The 21,584-nt window shown below is 55.7% G+C and overlaps 1 protein-coding gene across 3 annotated transcripts in view; it reads right to left on the reverse strand.

Annotated features, from left to right (window-relative positions):
• The window catches only part of PRDM15 (PR/SET domain 15), a 48,537-nt gene extending 32,510 nt beyond the window's left edge, over positions 1-16,027 (reverse strand). For all 3 annotated transcript variants that reach the window (XM_084873587.1, XM_084873588.1, XM_084873586.1), the window contains exons 1-3: positions 15,959-16,027; positions 2,495-2,540; positions 1,694-1,787 (exon numbers count right to left, since the gene is read on the reverse strand). In XM_084873587.1, coding sequence (XP_084729713.1) covers positions 1,694-1,787; positions 2,495-2,531 — 131 coding nt within the window. In that variant the 5' untranslated portion in view covers positions 2,532-2,540; positions 15,959-16,027. The remainder of the gene's footprint in view (positions 1-1,693; positions 1,788-2,494; positions 2,541-15,958) is intronic.
• Between the last annotated feature and the right edge of the window lie 5,557 nt (positions 16,028-21,584).

Raw genomic sequence — 21,584 nt, forward strand, 5'->3', positions numbered from 1 at the left:
GAGGCCGCTCACTGAAGGACGTGACCATCCCGCCCACCAGAGACAGAGCCGACACTGCGGTGCTCCAGGTGCGGGGGTGACGGCCAGCGGGATGGCCGGGACGCCTCTCACCAGCGAAGCACAGTCCAGGGAGAGAGGACTACGGCAGCTTCGGGACAAAGTGCCACGTGGAAAGTCCATGAGAAAGACAGAGAGAGCCACGCATTCCAAAGGCCAGAGGAGGCTTCGGCTGGGCCGAACCGCCCGTTTCACGGAGGGTGCGGGCTCTTTAAGGGAACCAGGAGAAGGTCCAGGGGTGCTGGAGGAGGGCACGTGGGCCGGCACTCCAGGCCCAGCCCCAGCATCAGTGAGCCGGAGGAACCCAAGGACGGAGGGTCCCTCTGTGGGACAGACAGCTCCCAGCGGCGTTTGTGGGCACGGACAGCGCTGGAGGTTTGGGGGAGCGCTGATCCAATCTCTACTTTAGGCACGAATATTAATATTAACCCCAGTGAGGAAAAGGGAAGAAAGAAAGAGGCTGGGAAACCAGTTGGGAGGCTTCTAGAAACAGCCCCGGTAAGACGAGGCCAGGGCCTCCATTGCCGGCACCGGACCTGTACCATGAGCGCCGTGATGTCACAGGCACTGCTATTCTGTTCCATCCACAGACGAGGCAACGAGGTGCAGAGAGAAGGCCTCATCCACGTTCAAAGAGCTGCCGCGTGTCACTCAGCCCTTGCTCCGCCCCCGTGACACGCCCCCCCGGGGACACATGGCATGGCAGGGCCACGGAGCCTACTGACTGGATCTGCAGGTGCTTTTCCAGAAGCTGCCATGGCTCTGCCCTGCCACCCGCACTCACTGCTGCCTCCACCCCACCCCACCTTGCCCACAGTGGGCACCTGACGGTAGGATGGTGGGCTTCATTCGGGCCAAGGGGAAACCGTGCGAAGAGATCTATAACTTGGCCGTGGCTCCTCAGCCCATAGACCAACCCAACCGATCCGTCTTCCATAGACCGTGTGGGTCTCAGTGTGGCTGCTCAGAACCATGAACGAGACAGACGTCCCTCTGAAGCCTGACACAGTCTCCGCTCCTCCTGGCGGCACGCCACTCAGTTCACAGGGGGAGGGAAACCACAGGGCCCTGAGCTGAGGACAGTCCTTCTCACTGCAAGCCAGTCCTGCCTTCCTGCAGACGTGAGACCACCAGGCCCTCCCCTGCACCCAGTCCCTCCCTGCACCCAGGCCCTCCCCAGAACCCAGACCCTCCCCTGCACCCAGGCCCTCCCCGCACCCAGGCCCTCCCCTTCCCACAGCCAGGCCCTCCCCTCCCCGCAGCCAGGCCCTCCCCGCAGCCAGTCCCTCCCCTTAGCCAGACCCTCCCCGCACCCGGCCCTCCCCACACCCAGGCCCTCCCCACAGCCAGGCCCTCCCCTCAGCTAGACCCTCCCAGCAGCTAGGCCCTCCCCACAGCCAGGCCCTCCCCTCCCCGCACCCAGGCCCTCCCCACAGCCAGGCCCTCCCCACAGCCAGGCCCTCCCCTCAGCCAGGCCCTCCCCACAGCCAGGCCCTCCCCACAGCCAGGCCCTCCCCTTAGCCAGACCCTCCCCGCACCCGGCCCTCCCCACACCCAGGCCCTCCCCGCAGTTGACATGCGGACAGCCCCGTCAGACAGGCAGCACTTGTAAACGCAGTCAGAGGGGCTCACTCACCTGGCCCTGCTCAGCACAAAGGAGTCTTTGACCATGACCACCGGGCCCAGCTCAGGACACTCGGAGTCGTGGTACTGGCTGCAGTCCTCACACCCTGCAGACAGATGGCCCGCGTCACCAGGAGGACCCTGCTCGGCTCCGAGCCCAATGGGGGTGACCGAGGCGCTCCCCACAAACAGAGCAGTGCAAACACAGGACGTGCCCAAGGAGAAGGTCCAGCTCCATGCGCAAGAGTCCCCTCTGTGGTGACGGAGGATGAGAGCTTCCCGAGTAGGACAGTGAACGAGAAGTCACCCAGTTCGCCTTTCACCACCACCTACCGCATCGCAAGCCCCCTTCTAGGCCCTGGGGTTACTCTGCTGCACCCCCGCCGCCCCCTGCGACGTGTGCTTTGATTAAGGTGACCAGACATCCCGCTTTTGGTGGGACAGTCCCAATTTTTAACAATTTGTCCCGCATCCCAATCGGGACTTTTTTAAAACACCGCAGGACGCAGGACAAATTGTTAAAAATCGGGACTGTCTGGCCAAAAGCGGGACGTCTGGTCACCTTAGCTTTGCTGGGAGTTTAGAGATGAGCCTGTTGGAGCTACACCCGGCAACACGTGTCTCATGTAATAAATCGTGTTTTTTAAAGCAAGTCAAGTCATCGCAACTGAACAAGAAACAGCTCTTCTGTCTGATAGAGACCAAACGGGGACGTGGCTCTGCCCGGAACGGCTGGCACCACGTCACCACACGCAGATGTGGCTCTGCCCGGACAGCCGGCCCACGTCACCACCCCGCGGGCCCAGGCACTCACAGATGAACATGATCTCCTCGCTGCCATCCTCCGCCATCGCCGGCACCTGTCGGCACGAGAGCGAGAGCGTTAGTGACGGGCTTTCTGCTGAAGGCGCCTCCCGCTGGGCTCTGAGGCACAGGCGGGAGGGGGGGGGGGTGTCCCCTTTACGGTGGGAGGGGGCTGGGCCTTGGAGTGTGTTCTCACCCAACATAACGTCGTGTTTAATAAAAGCCATCGAGTTGAATGGCCTCTGCAAGGAAGCCTTCGTGAATTCACACGTCCATCTTTTTACGGTCGCCGTGTTTCCGTGGGTAAAGTAAACACACCACGTTCGTTAAAAGCCGCTTTCACACGGTCACTTTTCCTTCCTCACTGGACTGTGACCTCGCCCAGGGCGACCGCTGCCGCCTGGGCCCAAACCCAGGGGCCCGGTTCTCCCGGGACTAAAGCAACCGGGACCTCCTGCAGGGGGCGCCCCTGCTCCCCACAAAACCTGTCAGGTCCCGTCCCTTCCGTTCCCTAGTCATCCTCCAGGCACAGCTCAGAGTGACCGGCACAGAGGCAGCTGGGCTCAGGACCCCACACCTTTCAGGGGGACCTGCACCTGTCAGCTCCAGAGCCCGCTTCCGGGCGGAGAAAGCGGAACGGGGAGGCTCACCTCGGGCAGCATGGGAAGCACACAGTGCGACGCCACCCCACGGTGATACCCCCCCACCCCCATCCCGGATAGGCCAGCCCGGGGCCCCTCCCGCATCCTCCTGTGGTCGGAGCCTCGCTGCTGTGCATCCCTTTGGGGAAAGGGTGCAGCCTGGCACCTCCTGAAAGCTATCCCACAAGCCCCCGCCCCGGGAGCTTGAAGAACGAAATGCAGACAACGCAGAGTCCAAAGGAAAACTCCATCTGCCGAGCACACGTTTCCATGGGCAGAGAACAGAACTTCCCTGCGGCCGAGGGAAAGGACAAGGGGACAGACAGGCAGGGAGATGGGGCTGCCATTCGCCGCAAAATGCCAACGAAATAACCAGGGTGTGTTTCTTCCCAGCAGTCTCCACCGCCTCCCAGGGCCACGCCCCACCTTCTCCCACCGGGAAGGCGGCTCTCCCTGCTCCACCCTGGCTGGCCCCCACTTTCCACACTGCCGGGGTTCTTCTGGAACAGGGGTCTGGTCGGCAAACCTTGGCTCGCGAGCCACATGTGGCTCTTTGGCCCCTTGAGCCTTCAAAATAGACTCACCCGCGCCGAAAACCAACTTCTGCGCCTGGGCCACGAAGTTTCCATCGCACTGGACGTGCACGCCCGCACGTGGTGTTTTGTGGAAGAGCCACACTCAAGGCGCCAAAGAGCCGCATGTGGCTCAGGAGCCGCGGTTTGCCGACCACTACTCTACAGCATGAGCCCAATCATGTCACTTGCCAACCCAAAGCTTAACAGCTTCCCACTGTTCCTGGGACCAAACCCAAACCCCCAGCCTCCCCTTCACTGGCCCTCTGGGCCACCACGGCCCAGCTCCTTCCTGCCCCCAGGCCTCCCACACTGCTCCTGTGCCTGGACCCCCTCCCCATGGCGGCTGCTGGCCGACGCCTTCTCATTCTTCTGTCACTTCTTCTGGTCTCATGTAATTGTCACTTCTGCGGGGAGTGTTTCTGATCCCAATTGGGCCCTTGTAACACTCCCTGGAAGCGCCCTGCACATTCCCTTCGCCGGTTTTCATCGCTGGATCCCAAGTGTGTGCTGTTTACCTAGGGCTCTCCCCTCACTGGACCTGGGGGCCACCAGGCGGGAACCAGCAGCACCAGCAGCACAGGTGGAGACTGCTGGGAAGAAACACACCCTGGTAATTTCGTTGTGGAATAGCTTTCAGGAGGTGCCAGGCTGCACCAGGTGCTGGTGGACTGGCCACCTCTCCCGCACGCCAGCCCTCACCCGCTCTGCACATGACCCTCCGCGTACAGCAGGGCCCACATAGCGGCTGACTGGTCCGCCAGACAACAAGAGCTGGTCAGAAAGTTTCAAATCCTTCATCTGTACAATGTATGCCACGAAGTTAGAAGTTGGTCAGATTGGCAGTGCGATCTGGAAATTTTATTCAAGTAAAAAGCAATCTTCACTGCCGTGGAAGTAAGGTCATTTAAGGGTTTCCTGCTACGCACACTGGGAAGACAGTTTAAAAAGAAACCTGTGCTAATCAGCAAATCCTGCAGAGCAATGACCTCTCCCAGGAAGGGCAGCCTTTCCGGCAAGCGCACCCAGGGAACATTCTATCAGCTCTAGTAAGACAGCACCCCTCCCGCCCAGGCACTCCGGGCCACCCCGCCACCAGGCTGCGCGATAGCACTGCCTCCCCTGGGGCAGCAGGACAGGCGTGACCTCCCCCCACGGCCCGCTGCAGGGCCAGGGGCGGTCTGGGCCTCTGGGAGGACACAGACTTAGCCAAACAAATATGTCCTCATCTTTTGCCTCTGGAAGAAGCGAGCAAATGCCTCAGCTCCCTGGGGAAACCCTACACGTTCAACAAAGAGGGGGAAATCTACAGCAGCGCTTCCCTGAAGGGGAAGGTGGCCCTCCAGGTTCCACAGTGGCCCCCTGCACAGGGCGATCGTGTGCCATCCCATGCCATCCCTCAGTGACGGTGTGCTGACCCAAACCTCAGTGGGCGGTACGGGCCGGCTCCTCTCCGGGCTGAGAAGTCCCCCGGCAGGACTGAGACGGGAAGAGGTCCCGCCGCCACCCGCAGGGCGGAAAGCCCAGAAATCTCAGGCCGTTGCGAGCGTGGCACACATTCTCTGTAAAAGCACGGTGTTTTCCCAGGACGCCAGCCTCGGGGAGCTCCGAGGCCTGCGCTCACCCAGCAGCGGCCTGAGAAGCCGAGGAACAACCACTTATCCCAGCGCAGACCTCACACCCAGGCCCCGCAGACAGGGCTGAGCAGCGTCCGGGAGGGCGAAGGAAGCCGGGCCCGCTCGACGGCAGAATGTGCGCAGGCCATTTTTAAAAGATCATTTAAGCCCTAACCGGTTTGGCTCAGAGGATAGAGCGTCGGCCATGGACTGAAAGGTCCCAGGTTCGATTCCGGTCAAGGGCATGTACTTTGGTGGCAGGCACATCTCCGGTAGGGGGTGTGCAGGAGGCAGCTGATTGATGTTTCTCTCTCATTGATGTTTCTAACTCTCTATCCCTCTCCCTTCCTCTCTGTAAAAAAGCAATAAAACATATTAAAAAATAATTATAATAAATAAGTAAGATCATTTAAGGGGCATGTGACTACTCTAGTCCCTCATGTGCACATGGTACTTGTCTCTCTGGGACTGGCTTATTTCACTCGGCATCATGTCCTCAAGGTTCCTTCACGCTGCAGCGTGTGCCAGAAAGTCCTTCCTTTCTCTTTTTCTTTTTAAAAAAATACATTTTATTGATTGTTTTACAGAGAGGAAGGGAAAGGGATAGAGAGCTAGAAACACTGATGAGAGAGAAACATCAGTCAGCTGCCTCCTGCACACCCCCTACTGGGGATGTGCCTGCAACCAAGGTACATGCCCTTGTCTGGAATAGAAACTGGGACCTTTCAGTCCATAGGCCGACGTGCTATCCACTGAGCCGGACCAGTTAGGGCCGTCCTTCCTTTTTAAGGCTGAGTCGCGTTCCATTGTCGGGATGGAGCAGCTTATCTGTCCTCTGTGGCTGGCCCCGAGATTGCTCTGTGGTCTCACTACGGTGCTGTCTGCTGCTGGGGACGGGCGTGCACGCACACCTCTGTGAGCGCCTGCCTGCAGTCTGTGGGGTGCACTCAGAGGGGGCTGCGGTCAGAGGGCAGCTCTGCGTTTGGTTTGCGGAGGGCCCTCCGTGCCGTCTTCCATGCGGCTCCCCCACTCGCCGTCCCACCAACAGCGCCCGGAGCCCCAGTTCTCCACCTCCTCTCCCACGTGTGTTAGTTCCTCGTTTTTTTAAAAAGCAGTAGCCATCCGAATGGACGGGAGGTGGCAGAAGATTACTTGTTAACGTGATCTACAGGGACTGGGCTTTAGAAAAGGCAATCGGCGTTGAGACGCTGGAAAATGAAAACTCCCTCATTTTAAAACACAGGCAGCCAACAGTAAGGACAGAAGCCAGCTCTTTCCAGGAGGCTGCTGAGTGAGTGACACAAAGGTCTTTCCTTCGTGAGCTGGCGGAGACGTCCCGGGCCACCCCTGCCCGCGTCCATGGCCCAGGCAGGCAGAGGAGGGCCACGGGGCTGGATCCTGACCTGTTCCACTGGCCTGGCTGGTGGGCCAGAGCCTTTCAGGGGTGCAAAGCAGCGCTCCCCGGGGGAAGTGCAAGGTGAGCCACACAGGGGAGACTGGCTTGGCTGTTATTACGTTTTGAAATATTACAGATTCACAGGAAGTTTCAAAAATAGCACCAAGAGGTCCCATGTGCCTTTCACTCCGTTTTTCCCAAGGCTTGTGCTTACGTAACTATGTATATAACACGGAAACGCTTACATAACGGCAGCACCAGGAACACTGGCTTTGGCCCCGTGCGTGTGCACCTGCTTCTGTGTATTTTATCACAGGTGCAGGCTCACGCGACCAGCACTGCCGTCCGGATTCAGGACTGTCCTCCTACTGGGAGGAACTCGATCGGTGTCGCCTTAGTCACCTCCTGTTCCCCGCCACCCCTGACTCCATCGGTCATGTTTCAGTTCAGGAATGCCATCTAAATGGACCCATACAGTGTGTGACCTTTAGAAACTACTTTTTTGGTTTGTTTTTTTAACTCAGCAAAATGCCCTTCAGACCCACGCAGGCTGATGTGTGTCTGAAGAGTCCGTTCCTTTTCGCTGCTGGATAATATTCCATGACACGGCCCAACCACTCCCCCACTGAGGACACAGGATCTCCCCCCGATTCTGTCTACTATAAATAAAGCCTCTACACACAACAGTGCACAGGGTTTCCTGTGGACATAAGTGGTCATTCCTCTGGAGAAATGCATCTCTGGCCACGTATGAAGTGGGTACTGGTAAATGGAAGGCAGCAGGAAACGAGGAGGACTACATAGGAGATGAACTGATTCCATAAAAAAAAAAAAGCCACAGGAACGAGTCTATAGGACACTGTGGTTGTCACTCATTCATAGGGTCACCAGGAGTCAGAGCCGTGTCAATGCCACATAATACACATGTTAACTGGATGTTTCATTTTGTGGTTTTTTTTTTTTTTAATGTGTTTTTATTAATTTCAGAGAGAGAAAGGGAGAGGGAGAGAAACATCAATGATGAGAGAGAATCATTGATCGGCTACCTCCTGCACGCCCCCTCCTGGGGATTGAGCCTGCAACCTGGGCATGTGCCCTGACCAGGAATCAAACCGTGTCCCCCTGGTTCATGGGTCAATGCTCAACCACTGAGCCACACTGGCTGAGCTGTATGTTTAGTTTTTAAGATCCAGTTCCCCCCTACCCCCCCTCATCAGCATTTGGTTCAGTTTTTATCCTGGCCACTCTCATGGAGGTATAGCGGTCTCTTGCTATGGTTTCAATCTGCATTTCCTTCCCTAATGGCAATGGGATTAAACACCCCTCAATGTGCCACCATTTGGAAATCCTCTTCAGTAAAACGTCTCTTCGTGTCTCTTGCCCATGTTCCAGTCGGGCTGCCTGGGTTCTGGTTGCTGTGTTTTCAAAGTTCCTCTGCATCGAGATCCTCTGTCAAATATGTGGTTTGCGAATGTTTTCTCTCCGGTGAGGGCTTGTCTTCTCATCCTCGTCACACGTGTGATGAATCCAGCTTCCCCGTTTTCCCACTCTGGACTGTGCTTTTGGTGCCACACCCGAGACCTCTGCACTGGGCCCCACGTCCCAAAGGTTTTCTCCTGCATTCCTCAGAAAAGACTTCCCTTTTTGTGTTTTACATGTAAGTCTAATATCTGATTTGGTTTAATATTTGGATAAGATGTGAGGTTGCAGTCCAAGTTCATTTTTGTGCTTAGGGATGTCCAATTGCATCAGCACCACTGAATGGCTTTTGGACCTTTGTCTGCAACCAGAAGGCACGTTTGCGTGGGTCTGTTCCGGGCTCTCCTCTCCGTCCTATGGATTTCTGTGTCTATCCTTGCCAGCACCACTCTTGGCAGAGCTCAGGCAGCGCAGTCTTGGATGCCATCACTTGACGGGAAGTCTTATGATTGCGTAGACTGGTTCCCCTGCTTTTTCAAAATCCCTTCGCCCATTCTGGTCCCTTGCCCTTTCATATAAATTTTAGAACAATCCTGTCTACAAAAATTCTCGCCAGGATTCACATATGTCATTGTGGTAACATTTTACTTAACAGAACATATCCCGAGTATTATCATTTCAACGTGTGATTCATATTACAACTCATTTGTCATTTCCTGAGTAAGACTTGGAAGTCCGGGCTGTGTGTTATATGTCGAGCCGCTCCTAATGCGAGCAGCGGCATTTCAGAGCTCAGCAGCCAGCCCTGGCCGCGAGGCATGAGATACTCTTTTAATCAGCACAGACACGCCCCCCTGGATGCATGCCCTCATGACAATATGAAAAGATTAAAGAAAAAAGTAATGAAGGGAAAACACACACACAAAAAAGAGCGATTGTCACTAACGTGCTGCAGAACTGTTCTGAAAGACGGTCTGTGAGGGCCACGGTGAGGAAGCAGTGGGGAGAGATGAATTTGTGACCCATAAAGTTGTGACACACTGTGATTTCCAGGCTCCTACCTTCTCAACTTTGAGCGCTGCGTTTTTAATTCTTAATATTGTAGAGAATAGCTCACTTTCTTACATGCTCTCCCTTCTCCTCACTCCCCAATATAAAGCTCGCCACCTGTCACTATTTATGCCCCACCCTTTCCCTCCTGCCACACTGAGCCCACCATGAGTGCAGAACCAGAGGCTGGAGTGGCTGGGCCCGGCCTCAGGCTTGGTGACTGGCTAATTCCCAGAGCCACCTTCTCTGACCCACCGGCTCCCAATCCAGGATGGAGAGCAGATGTGGGAAGCAGAGTCCCCCCCTGCGAGTAATCCTAACAGGACCGAAACGGAAGGGTGGGCCTCTGCTGCTACGACACACTCCCCACCCCGCCTGCAGCTGCCTAACTTCAGGGAGCGTCCAGCTCCCCAACAGGTGCTGTGCCCGGACATGGGCATCGGGAGCGGACGGCACCTGAGTGGCGTGGCACATACCTACATGGTCCACACCAGCCCCTGGCCTTCTGAAGCCACCTCTCAGGACAAGGCCTTCAATGGACAGAGCAGTGGCTCTTCATCCCCACGCTTCCCTCCGCTCCCATCTGAGATCACTTTTATTCTAACAATGGGAATGGCTTAAAGCATGTGCACAGCCTTGGAGGCCCAAAGCGCCCCTCCCCCCTCCGTTCTCCTGACCCCCGTTCCCAGGTCCACTCTCTCCTGTCCTTGGGCTTTTCTGCTACATCTACTTCCACATCTCGAGATAAACAGGCTTCTACTGAGGGCCCCTACCTTCTCAACTTTGGGCGTTGCGTTTTTAATTTTTATTATTGTAGAGAATAGCTCACTTTCTTACATGCTCTCCCTTCCGCTTGCTCCCCAACATAATTCTGGTTAGATTAGTGCATGTCATATGATGACTCTGGAAATATTATTGAGGATTCAATAAACTGGCCTTTAGGAAACGCTAAAGTTCCTTACTAGTACAATCTTCTAGGGGGAATTGGTTTATTTCTTACATTTGCTTAGTTCTTGTTTGAATGTGATTTTAATTGTTGCCACAGAGTGTAGATTTTATGCTGTTTTCCCTTCACCATCATTCGGAGTTCTTTGTTCTCTTGGCATAAATGGAGCCCGATTCCTGAGGCCTCTTGCTTCCATTTTCTTGGTTTAGGCCTTTGGTCTGGGAGCACATTTTCCTGTAGTTTCCTTAGCACGGTGCCGAGGAGGTAAATCTTTTACGAGGACTGACAATGTCTGCAAATGTCTTTATTCTAATCCCACATGGCGGCTGGTTTGCTTGGGCAAATGGTGGTTTTTACACAAAACAAGGAAAGCAGATTCCATCGTCCTTCAACTTCCAGTGTTACAGCTGAGAAGTCTGATGTCTTTCCAGCCAGCAACCTTTTATATGTGACCCCCAAACCCCTGAATCTTTTAGAATTTTCATTTTAGCTGCAATGACCTCAAATTTCATGGCCCATTTTATGTTGAGCACTGGCTGGCACCCAGGCACTCATGTCTTTTAGCCTGAAAAAAAAATTCTTAAAAAAAAATATTTTTATTGATTTCAGAGAGCAAGGGAGAAGGAGAGACAGAAATATCAATGGTGAGAAAGAATCGATTGGTCACCTCCTGCACGCCTCACACTGGGGATCGAGCCTACAACCCAGGCATGTGCCCTGACTGGGAATCGAACCATGACCTGCTGGTTCAGAGGTTGATGCTCAACCACTGAGCCATGCCAGCCGGGCCTGAAAATTTTATTGTATTATTTTTTTTTTATTTCTTCTGTTTTTTCTTTCTATTTTCTTTCTTTTTATTGTATTATTATTATTATTATTTTTAATTTCTTCTGCCTTTTCCATCAAAGACAACACCTACATTTCTGATTTTCACGTCTTGCTCTTTATGAGGGATTTCTGGGCAAAGAGGGGAGAGGGAGGCCTATACTCTGTCATCTTAAAAATGGAAACTGAGGTAACATTAACTTTATTATGTTGATTAGAGCTTTAACCGGCAGTCATCTTTTTACTTTACAAAAAGAGGGGGTGTATGAGCACTGATTCTTATTAAATAACTAGAGGCCCGGGGCACGAAATCTGTGCACTTGGGGTGGGGAGGCTCCCTAAGCCTGGCCTGTGCCCTCTCACAGCCCAGGAGCCCTGAGCGAACCTAAACCAGCAGATGGACATCCTTAGCCCTGCTGCGGAGGTAGGGGAGGCTCCGCCACCGTCACTACACCTGCCAGCCCTGAGCTGGGCTTCTGGCTGAGTGACTGCCCCCCTGGTGGTCAGTGCGCATCACAGCAACCGATCATTCTGCCATTCAATCAATTTGCATATTAGCCTTTTATTATATAGGATTATATAGGATAGGCCTTGCGTGACAGACACAAAATTTAAAACCAAGCATCCTGGGAGCCTTGAAAGGTCCTCCTGCACCCTCGGCCTAAGGATGGGGAGCACTGCAGAGAATGAGAAGTGTCAGGGAGTCCAGAGGAGGCAGATGTGCTGGAGAAAACAGACCCAAGAGGGACCTACGGGGTCGAGATAACAGGATCAATTAATAGAACTGAAGTGGCCTGGTGAGAACAGGGGTCTCCGTGAACCTCTTGATCAATAAGGTGCTAAAACTATATGCTTTTGGTCACAATAAAAGGCAAACTTTACTATAACTAATTAGCATACTTTTTTCTTTTCTTTTTTTTAACTCACAACAGGCCAAAGGCCTTCAGAATTACAAGACACTCAGAATACTCAAAGGCATACTCTTAGTCCTGCAGGTACTGTCTCTTCTCCCAGAGAGCAAGGGGGAAGTGACGGTCCCCTCACAGGAAGCATGACGTAAGGACGTTCTACCTCTAAAGGGTTTGCTTCCAGCCCATCGAGGGCAGAAGGCCGGTTAATCAGGGTGTTCTGACGACACTTGCAATAGACCAACGCTTACGGCTGTAAGTTGGAGACACAAACCGTGCTGGACACCGAAGAGTCGAATGGAGCCAATAACACAGGAGACGGTTATTCACGCAGCACCCACTCATGCACTCCCGAACTCTACTGCCCATTTCCGTTTTCTTCCATTGCAAAAGTCCTGGGAAGAACTCCCTGGCTTCACCGCCCATTCTCTCTCCAATGGAAAAACCACTTCTCCTGGTCACACACCCCTCCACCAGCCCCCGCCCTGGGCCACACCCCCTGGCCTCGCCCTTCCCTCTGCAAAACCTGTCCCCTGCGGTCTCCCAGGCTCTGTCTTCTTTCCAGCCCTGGGGGCTCCTTCCCAAGCCCCTCTTCACTCCAGCTCCCATCCAAAGCCACGACAGGGGGTAGCCCGGGCTGGCCCCTGTCCTCGCTCCCTCTGCACCCAGCACCGACCCCATCGACTCCTAAGCCCATGGCCCCAGTCCAGCGAGGCCTGGTTCCTGGCACCACCCAACACTTCGTTAATATCTCTGCGAAAGTGTGTTTACAAAATGCTATTCCCTGCACGTAAGCTGACAGCTTGGACTGGCATCCTGGGTTCAAACAGCTGCAAGGAATGTAACTTCCAGCACAAGTATTGCCTTCTTAAAATAACAGCATATGTCACCCTTCTAGCCACGTTCCTGGGCTCAGAGCACTGCGGTGTGATGCCCACCGCCGTCTACCATGAAAACACCAACCAGCTCTTTACTCCAGGACGCTTACAGCACTTCTCTCTGTGACCTCCTGTCTCCATCACTGCACACGGTGAACCCAATGCCACAGACTCCTGCTCAGGACTCTACGGATCCCACTCCAAATCCGCACGGAAAGCTAATGAGTCCGGATGTCGTGTGGCCAGGAGGTGTGCTGATTTCTTCTGGATCGCGTTACCGTGGCAATCACGGAGACCCCACTGGTCACAACGGAAAGCACGGGGAGGCTTCTGTGGACAGCCGCTAACGAAGCCGTGTCCAGTAAGGCAGGCAGGCTTTCCCACAGTCAGTGCACAGATCACGGGCAAATGTTCACCTCTGCCCCGTCGTCATGTGTGCCAATGTGAGCACAGGAAATCTGGTTCCACAGACAAGTAACGGGAATGGAAGAGCTTGATGATGGCAATGGCCCCCCGCCACTCACCAGTGACAGCCATAAATGCCAACAGTCCCCCTCCCTCCGAGGTCTTACCCCACAGTGGGCTCACTCCCCGGACACCCACACATCTGTTTCCACACCCCAGGACCTCGGCTCACACCAAAACTGGGGATGGGGTCGCCGTGTCCTAGGCAGTAAGAGGGACCCTTCCTCAGGAAGGTGAGGGACCTGGACCCTGGGCCCTGGGCCAGGGTCAATCCCAGCCCAGAGGGGCAGTCTGAAGATGCCGCTCACCTGCAGGGCCCCGATTCTCCCTAATGACCTCCCGCCCTGCACACCTGTCACAGGCACCTCAGTAATAACAGCATATGTGACCTCCTGTCACCCCCACACATTCCCAAACCAAGCCAACAGCAGACCTGCCTCGCTCTAGAAATACACAGGGTCCTCACCCCTCATTTCCCCGTTTCTAGTGGAATCCTGTGGGGCCTGGGTTCCCCCCTGTCAGCCACGGGGTCATCTCTGAAAAGACACGGACTCTGTCCCTCCCCTCCCCCAAGCCCCAGTGGCAGCCACGTGGATGAACCAGGATGAACCCTGGTGGACAGCTGTGCTGCCGTCCTGTGCCTTCTCCCCCGGGCCACACGGGTCTTCCTCGTCCTCGGGCACACAAAGCTGTTCCCACCGCAGGGTCTTTGCACTTGCCATTCATCGGCCTGTGACCCCCCCACCCCAGATCTCCACGGAGCCCCTCAAAGCACTGGTATCCAGCTCAGACCTTTCTAGTCCTGGCTGCCGGAGTGCACCCACCCCTACCTACACCACCGCCTCCACCTGCTGGCCTTCCTTCCTGCTCCATGCTCTGCCCACTATCAACCTGACACAGTCGTATTGTTTATTGCGAGACCTTCCTCCCGCCAGACCAGTAGGTCACCGAGCAGAACCTCTCTCTTGCTCTCTGCAGTGCCAGGATGTAACGGGCGCCCACTGAATAAATACCTGCTGAATGAATGGGCAAACGAATGGCATGCACTCTCATGAGCCATGAGGTAAGCTGGGCAGGGATCGCCCACACTTTGCACATGTGAAGAGGAAGCTGAGGGAGCATTTAAGTGTCTGCTCACAATCTCAACCCCGGAAGCCACAGGTCCGAGAGGTGCATTAAATCTGCAAGATGGCAGCATTCTCCTGACCTCTACAGAGGAGGGGCACCTGAGTGTGCCCTGAGGAGTGGGCTTCTTTCTCAAACACAATTACTCCGAGAAGAGCTACTGACCCCTATGGCGGCTCATTTTCAGTTTGTCTTCTGAAAACAACGCTGTCCCTTTTACTTCCAGAATCAGACATCTCGTTGCGTTCCTTGTCGGCAGCGTTTCTGCAGAAGCATGAACCAAAGCTAACAAGGGGTGACGGATACATGTTACTGCCTTTCCCCCTCAAAATCCAAACAACAGTTCTCCTATTTCTTAACCGTTCACCAGAGGCGGTGATGTCAAGGAACGCAGACCAGCCGCGCGGAGCTGTGAAAATGTGGAGAGTGGGGACGTGTCCAGCCGTGAGCAGAGCGTGGTGTGGTGTGTGCGGGTGGGGTGGGGGTGGTTCCCTTATGAAAACCCAGTGTCTACATGCTCTCCAGGCAGAGTTCTCCTCCCTGCCTTTTCAGGTGTAGCTCAAAACCAGCTGTCCATTCTCTTTTCATCCTTAAAAACACCCTCAGGGACAACGCCAGGCCCTCCAAACGCATCAGGTGAGCGGGATTTTGGGAGAGGGGCTTGGGCAGATGTGGCTTTTGCAGGCTGGCGTCTGTTCTTACACACCCGGGCCCACCTGCCTCTGGTCACGACGGTTCCTGCCACTTTAACTGCCCTTGCAGGGGTGAGGGGAGGGAACAGGCAATCTCGGAGCGTCTGTGGGAGAAGCTCATCCATCCATTCGGAGCTTAATAACGGTGAGCGCACAACCCCTGAACCGTCGGGCGGGTCTGTGTGTCCATGAGCTCTCACGTCCAAAGCGGACCCCCATCAGCAGCCGCAGGCCTGGCGGCTCCACCTGCCTGCGCCCGGCTGCCCTCCCCGCCCGCCGGGCCGGCCACCCACCCGGAGGCCGGCACCTGTCAATGTCCCCTGATCTGACTGCCGGCCCGCCGCCACCCACGGGGTTACAGACACAGGATGCAGGGGTCCCTCAAAGGGGGGGGGGGGGGGGGGGGAGGGGGCGCAGAGCTGTCCGGTCGCCCCGGCTCCTGCTTCTCTAGCCGCGGGGGGCGAAGGGCCGGGGCCCCTCCGGTGCGCCCGGGGGCCGTGCCCCGCGTGGAGAGGGTGACCTCACGAGGGGGCAGCCGGCGAGCGGGCCGGGGGCGGGGACGCGGGCCGGGGGCGGAGGAGCCCCCCGCGCCGCGCCCAGGGGGAGCCGGGCCCGCGGGCCGCGCCGGCAGGGGCGGGGGCGGCGGGCGCGGGGCGGCGGGCCCGGAGCGCCGGCGGCGGGCCGCACGCAGGGCGATCCCGGAGCGGCTCCGGGAAGTCCAGCCGGGTTTTGGCTCCGATCGCCCGCGGAGCCCGCAGCCGGCGAATGTAACAAAGAACAGGCGGCATGGCGGCTGGACCGGGGCGGCGGGGCGGCGGCGGCGGCGGGCGGGGCCGGGGCGGCGGCGGGCGGGCGGGCGCGCGGGGGCGGCGGGCGCGGGCCAGGCGGGGGCGGCGCGCGCGGGGGCGGCCGGCGGGCGCGGGGCCCCGGGCTTTACCTGCCTTTGGAATGTGCCGAGCGGGATCGGATCCGGACTCCGGGTTGCGATCCGCTCCGGAAACTGCGCAGCACCGGAAGCCGGCGGGCGGCCGCGGGGTGTTCTGGGAGTTGTAGTTCGCCGGCGGCGGCGGGGCGGGAGGGCGCGGGCGGCGTGGGCTTGGAACTGGGCTGCCTGGATGGGGCGGCGTGGACGGAGCGGCGGGCGGGGTGGACCGGAGCGGGCGGCGTAACCCGGGATCGGCGGCGTGGACCGAGGGGGAAGCTGCCCGGACGGGGCGGCTTGGACCGGGAGCGGGCGGCACGGACGGAGCGGCGGGCGGTGTGCACCGGGATCGGGGGCGTGGACCCGGGGGCGAGCTGCCTGGACGGGGCGGCGTGGCCTGGGAGCGGGCGGCACGGACTGGGGAAAAGGAGACGGGGTGAACTGGCTACGTGGATCCGGATCGCCCGGGCAGAGAGGCCGGGCTCCGATCCCCCTTTCCCTGGAGAAGCAGCAGGAGGTGCCTGGTGGCCACGCGCTACCCCTTCCCGCGTGACGTGGCTCGGCCCCGCAGCCCAACCCAGGGGCGCACGGACGGCGCGCACAGCCCTCTGTTCTCCTGGTGGCTCCGTGGAGCCTTGATTCCTTTGGAAGGCTAGGGGGAAGAAGGGGGCGAATTTTTATTTATTTATTTTAAATCGGGCTTGAGATTTGCTGCCCCATCATCATTTCTGAATTTAGCCGAGGGCTGCTGATTCTTGGCATCTTTCTAGTCGGTCAGAAAACTTAAGCGCTTGTCCTGCTCCCGACAGGCGCGGGAACCGAGAGGCCCAGCACCTGGCTGGCCAGCCGCTGGAGATGGACGGGGATGCCCCCGAGCAGAAACCGTGGCCGGTGCCCGCCCAGAGCCAAGCCGAGGCTGGACCACCTCCTGGCACCCAGTGTTGCTGCCCCCTTTTCCCTACCGGTTTGGCAGCTTGTGTGGCCTCCACCCCCTCCATCAACTGCAGTGTGGAAACAGAATATTAGAAATAAAAGGGATAAAGGGTCTTGTTCTGGCCTTTCCGAGTCAGAGAAGTAAGCTCCTTTCTGCCTGGCCAAAACCCCCATTCATAATGTCAAAAAAAGGTGATGTACTGGGGGGAATTATTTGAAATTGATATCAGCAAGGACTCATTTCCCTCATACATGTAACGTCCTTATGAATCAATAAATCGGATAGGAAAAAAAAAAAAAAAGGTCTGTGAACAGTTCACGAGGAAAATACAAAACTCCTGGCGAGTGTGGCTCAGTGGCCTATGAACCAGGAGATCATGGTTGGAATCTCTGTCAGGACATGTGCTGGGGTTGCAGGCGGATCCCCTGGAGGGGGCATGCCTGAGGCAGCCAATCAATGATTCCCTTTCGTCATTGATGTCTCTATCTCTCTCCCTCTCTCTTCCTCTCTGAAATCAATAAAAATATATATTTTAAAAATACAATGGCTCTGAAGGTTATGAGAAGCTACCCACCTATTGAAATAAGAGGAAAAGTGAATTGCAGTGAGTTCATTTTTATCTGTCATATTAGATTGTACAAGTATATTTCCATTGTTTTGAAGAGACGATAGAAAATGAGCTATCTCTTCCTCTCCCGGTGGGAGAGTGAATTGGTACAGAGGGGATTGGCCGGCAGCCAGGTGCACTTGTATGAGGTTAGTCCCAAGGACCCAGGTGGGAGGATGGCCCTTGGAGAGGAAGGTGTGGGGGGTCATGGTGCCAGGGGCTCATTTCTCCGCCCTCCCCGGCACCCTGCAGTGACTCCCCATTGGCATGAACTGGTCTGGACCACAGCCTCCAGACCTGTGGCCGCCTCACCTGTGCCTCACCTCCGCCCTGCTCACACTCGCACAGCCTGCTTTCCCCTCAGACATGCTCCTAGGGTCTTTTGTGGCCACTCCCTCCCGCTTGGAACACTCCCGAGTTTCCCACCATCATCCCTTCATGCTCCAGACCTTTGCCCAAAAGCTCCCCAACCTCTACAGTAGGGGTGTCGAACTCAATCAGAGAAGGGGCCAAAATCTAAAATCCAGCCTAAATCGCGGGCCGAATGGTTTACTGAACAGTCATAAACTGACAATGTCATAAACTGACAGCGGAGTGCAGTGATGACAGCGCGGTGCGGGCCACATTGCAAGGCCTGGCGGGCTGGATTTGGCCCGCGGGCCTTGTGTTTGACACATGTGCTCTACAGGCACAAAGCACTACTGCTCATATGCACCCCCACACTTACACACCCTCCTCCTGTGATGGCCCTCGCAACTCCCAAACGTCCAGATGGCTGTTCTCAGCCTCTGCATACTAAATAGGCACCAGGATGCATAAACAAAAACAGGCCATTTATAGAAAATTGACAGGTCACAGCACGAGCGGAAAACGAAATAATAGATGAGCTCCACCCGCATCAAGCCCTTGTCAGCACTACCCCGACACAGGGCCGGGGTTCAGTCACAGCATCTTTCCTCTTCAGAAGGATTCTGTGTGTCCGTGTTCTCCTCCTATCAAGGCCTGAAACAGTGTCTTTTAAAATTATATATATGTTACTGATTTTTTTTACCGAGAGGAAGGGAGAGGGGTAGAGAGTCAGAAACATCAATGAGAAACATCAACCAGCTGCCTCCTGCACACCTCCTACTGGGGATGTGCCCGCAACCAAGGTACATGCCCCTGACCAGAATTGAACCTGGGACCTTTCAGTCCACAGGCCGATGCTCTATCCACTGAACCAAACCGGTTAGGGCAGAAATAGTGTCTTTTTACATTCAAAGTTTTTGAGTTAGAACTTTTGTTGCTTAAAGAGTCCAATCTTTGTTGATCCCAACGAATGTAATGAACGCACACTCTGAAGGCAGAAAACAAGAAGAGGCGCCTGTAAGGGTGTTGTTGGGGAAATTCGAATATGGACCTGGTACTGGCTCACAGCATTGCATCAGTGAACAAACTTCCAACACGAACCCTGTGGTGGATGTCTGACACGGGGATGTCCTGTTAGAAGGTGCATTCTGAAGAACTGTGGCGGGAAGAGGATTATCTCAAAATGTAACAATTGGTGAATCTAGGGAAAGAGTACCCAGATTATCCTGTAGTTTGACATTTTAAAAAAATATATATATTTTATTGATTTTTTTACAGAGAGGAAGAGAGAGGGATAGAGAGCTAGAAACATCGATGAGAGAGACATCAGCTGCCTCTTGCACACCCCCTACTGGGGATGTGCCTGCAACCAAGGTACATGCCCTTGACCGGAATCGAACCTGGGACCTTTCAGTCCGCAGGCCGACGCTCTATCCACTGAGCCAAACCGGTTTCAGCTACCATGTTTCCCTGAAAATAAGACATCCTCCGAAAATAAGACCTAGCACATGGAAAGATAAGACATCCCCTGAAAATAAGACCTAGCGCAACTTTGGGAGAAAAAATTACGTAATATAAGACACTGTCTTATTTTCTGGGAAACAGGGTAGTTTGACATTTTTAAAAGTAAATTGGGGGGGGGGGGTGTTTAAGTAAACATAAATAAGTTTCTGTTATCATCAGTGGGTTTTCCTAAGAACACGGTGTTCTTCCCCAACAGCTGGCGTTAAGGTGCAGCCACCCCACCGTGTGGCCCCATTGGGGGTGACACCCGCAGCCCTGACGCTGGCCGCCTTAGACCTGTATTTTCCCACGGACACGACTCATCAGCTCTGGTTCTTAGCTAATTTAGGTGTAAAACTGTCACTACCGGACAGTGTGGACATCTGTATCCTAAGCACCTTTTTTCTAAATCCTCACCTGAGGCTGTTTTCCCACTGGTTTTCAGAGAGAGGGGAGACAGAGAGAAATATCATTGTGAGAAACACATCAACTGGTTGCCTCCTGCACTCGCCCGCACCAGGGCCCAGTCCAGGGAGGAGCCTGCAATCAAGGTACGTGCCCTTGACCCGGGGGGATTGAACCTGGGGAATTGGACTGGGGACCCTTTTGGCCTTCAGGCTGATGTTCTATCACCAAGTAAAATCAGCTAGGGCTATCCTAAGCCACTTTTTGAGAAAAAAATATTTTTAATTGATTTCCGAGAGGAAGGGAGAGGGAGAGAGATAGAAACATCAATGGTGAGAGAGAACCATTGTTCAGCTGCCTCCTGCACACCCCCCACTGGGGATCGAACCCTCAACCCAGGCATGTGGCCTGACCAGGAATCAAAGGGGGACCTCCCGGTTTGTCAACGCTCAGCCACTGAGCCAGGGCCCTGGGCCCTCAGCCACTTTTCTATGCCCTCTTTAGCGTTTGTTTTCAATCTGGCTAATTTTCCCCATCAGGGTGAAGAGATAAAGCCATCAGCAGACAATTCAAATCCTTTACTACGTGCAAAGCATTGCATCTCACTTCACATTACTCTCACCCACTGCGGGGAGCTCTGCACTTCAAGTTCAGGAAAGACCGTCTGAGGCCACAATCCTGTTCTCTCCAGCACCAGGCAGGAGGGACTCATGGTTTGGAACAGGGATTCTACAGCCAGACGGCCCGGGCTCAAGTTCTGGTCCGGCCACTTCCCTGCTGTGTGCCCTTGGGCAAGAGACTTAACCCGTTGGTGCTTCGGTTCTCCAACCTGTAAAGCCAGGCTAGGTCATCACTCACGGGGCCACCTCAAAGAATCGAGGAGTCATTATACATCAAACCCTTGGAAAACAGTACTGGCACACAGTACGTGCTCAGTTCGTATTAGCTAGCATCACTGTGACCTCAAACCTTTCTCCAGCTTTTGTATAAAATATCAAGTGTATACCTTACATTTAAGCCGCCTAAGCATCGGTCGTTGCCTTATCAATATGGATGACTTCTATTGTACATAATCGGTTTGAGTGCCTGGGACCCACAACTTGGCCATTTGCACTTTGGACGGTGAGGGTGCAGAGCCGAGGGGCGCGGGGCAGCTTCAGGCCATCCGGTAAGAGAGTTGGCCGGCACTTTCTCCTCAGGGAGGGCACTGCACCTGTCCTCCATCTGCGATCCACCTTTTCTTTTAAACAAATGACTTACTGACACACACACAGCACCCTGTGCGTGTACCGTGACCGAGGTCCACAACAGCATGTTTTTGTTGCCTGTGCGTCCCCCTGCGTGGGGCTCTGTCCCCTGACCTGGCCCACGCGTGGAGAAGGATGGGTGTAAGCTGTGGGCTTACGTGGTGCCGTCAGCTGCCATCGCCGGGGAGCGAGCCCAGGGGAGGGCGGTCCCGGGCGGACAGAGCACCCAGGTCGCGCTGGGTGGTCGAGGCCGCTCTGTGGGGAGGGCAGGGAGGCTGGGGTTTGTGAGAAACATCAGGAAGCGAGGGGGGTGTGCCGGAGACACAGCTGGGGCAGACGGGCGCTGCAGGCGGCATTAGCGAGGACGCCGTGTCCCCCGGAGGCGGCGGGAGGCCAGGGGAGGGCGCTGGTGGACAGGAGGACATGCCAACTCGTCTCCTCTGGGAGCCTCAGCCGGGCCCGCCACCCAGGAAGCAGCGGCTCCCCCGCCCCCAGCCCCGAACCTCAGTCCCAAACAAGACACAGACAGGACCCTCGCCACGTCCCCGCCTTGAGTCCAAAATCTGAGCCCTCCTCCCCCCCCCACACACAGCTGGGGCTC

This window comes from Pipistrellus hanaki, assembly GCF_964339955.1.
Source record: "Pipistrellus hanaki genome assembly, chromosome: 2".
Taxonomy (NCBI): domain Eukaryota; kingdom Metazoa; phylum Chordata; class Mammalia; order Chiroptera; family Vespertilionidae; genus Pipistrellus; species Pipistrellus hanaki.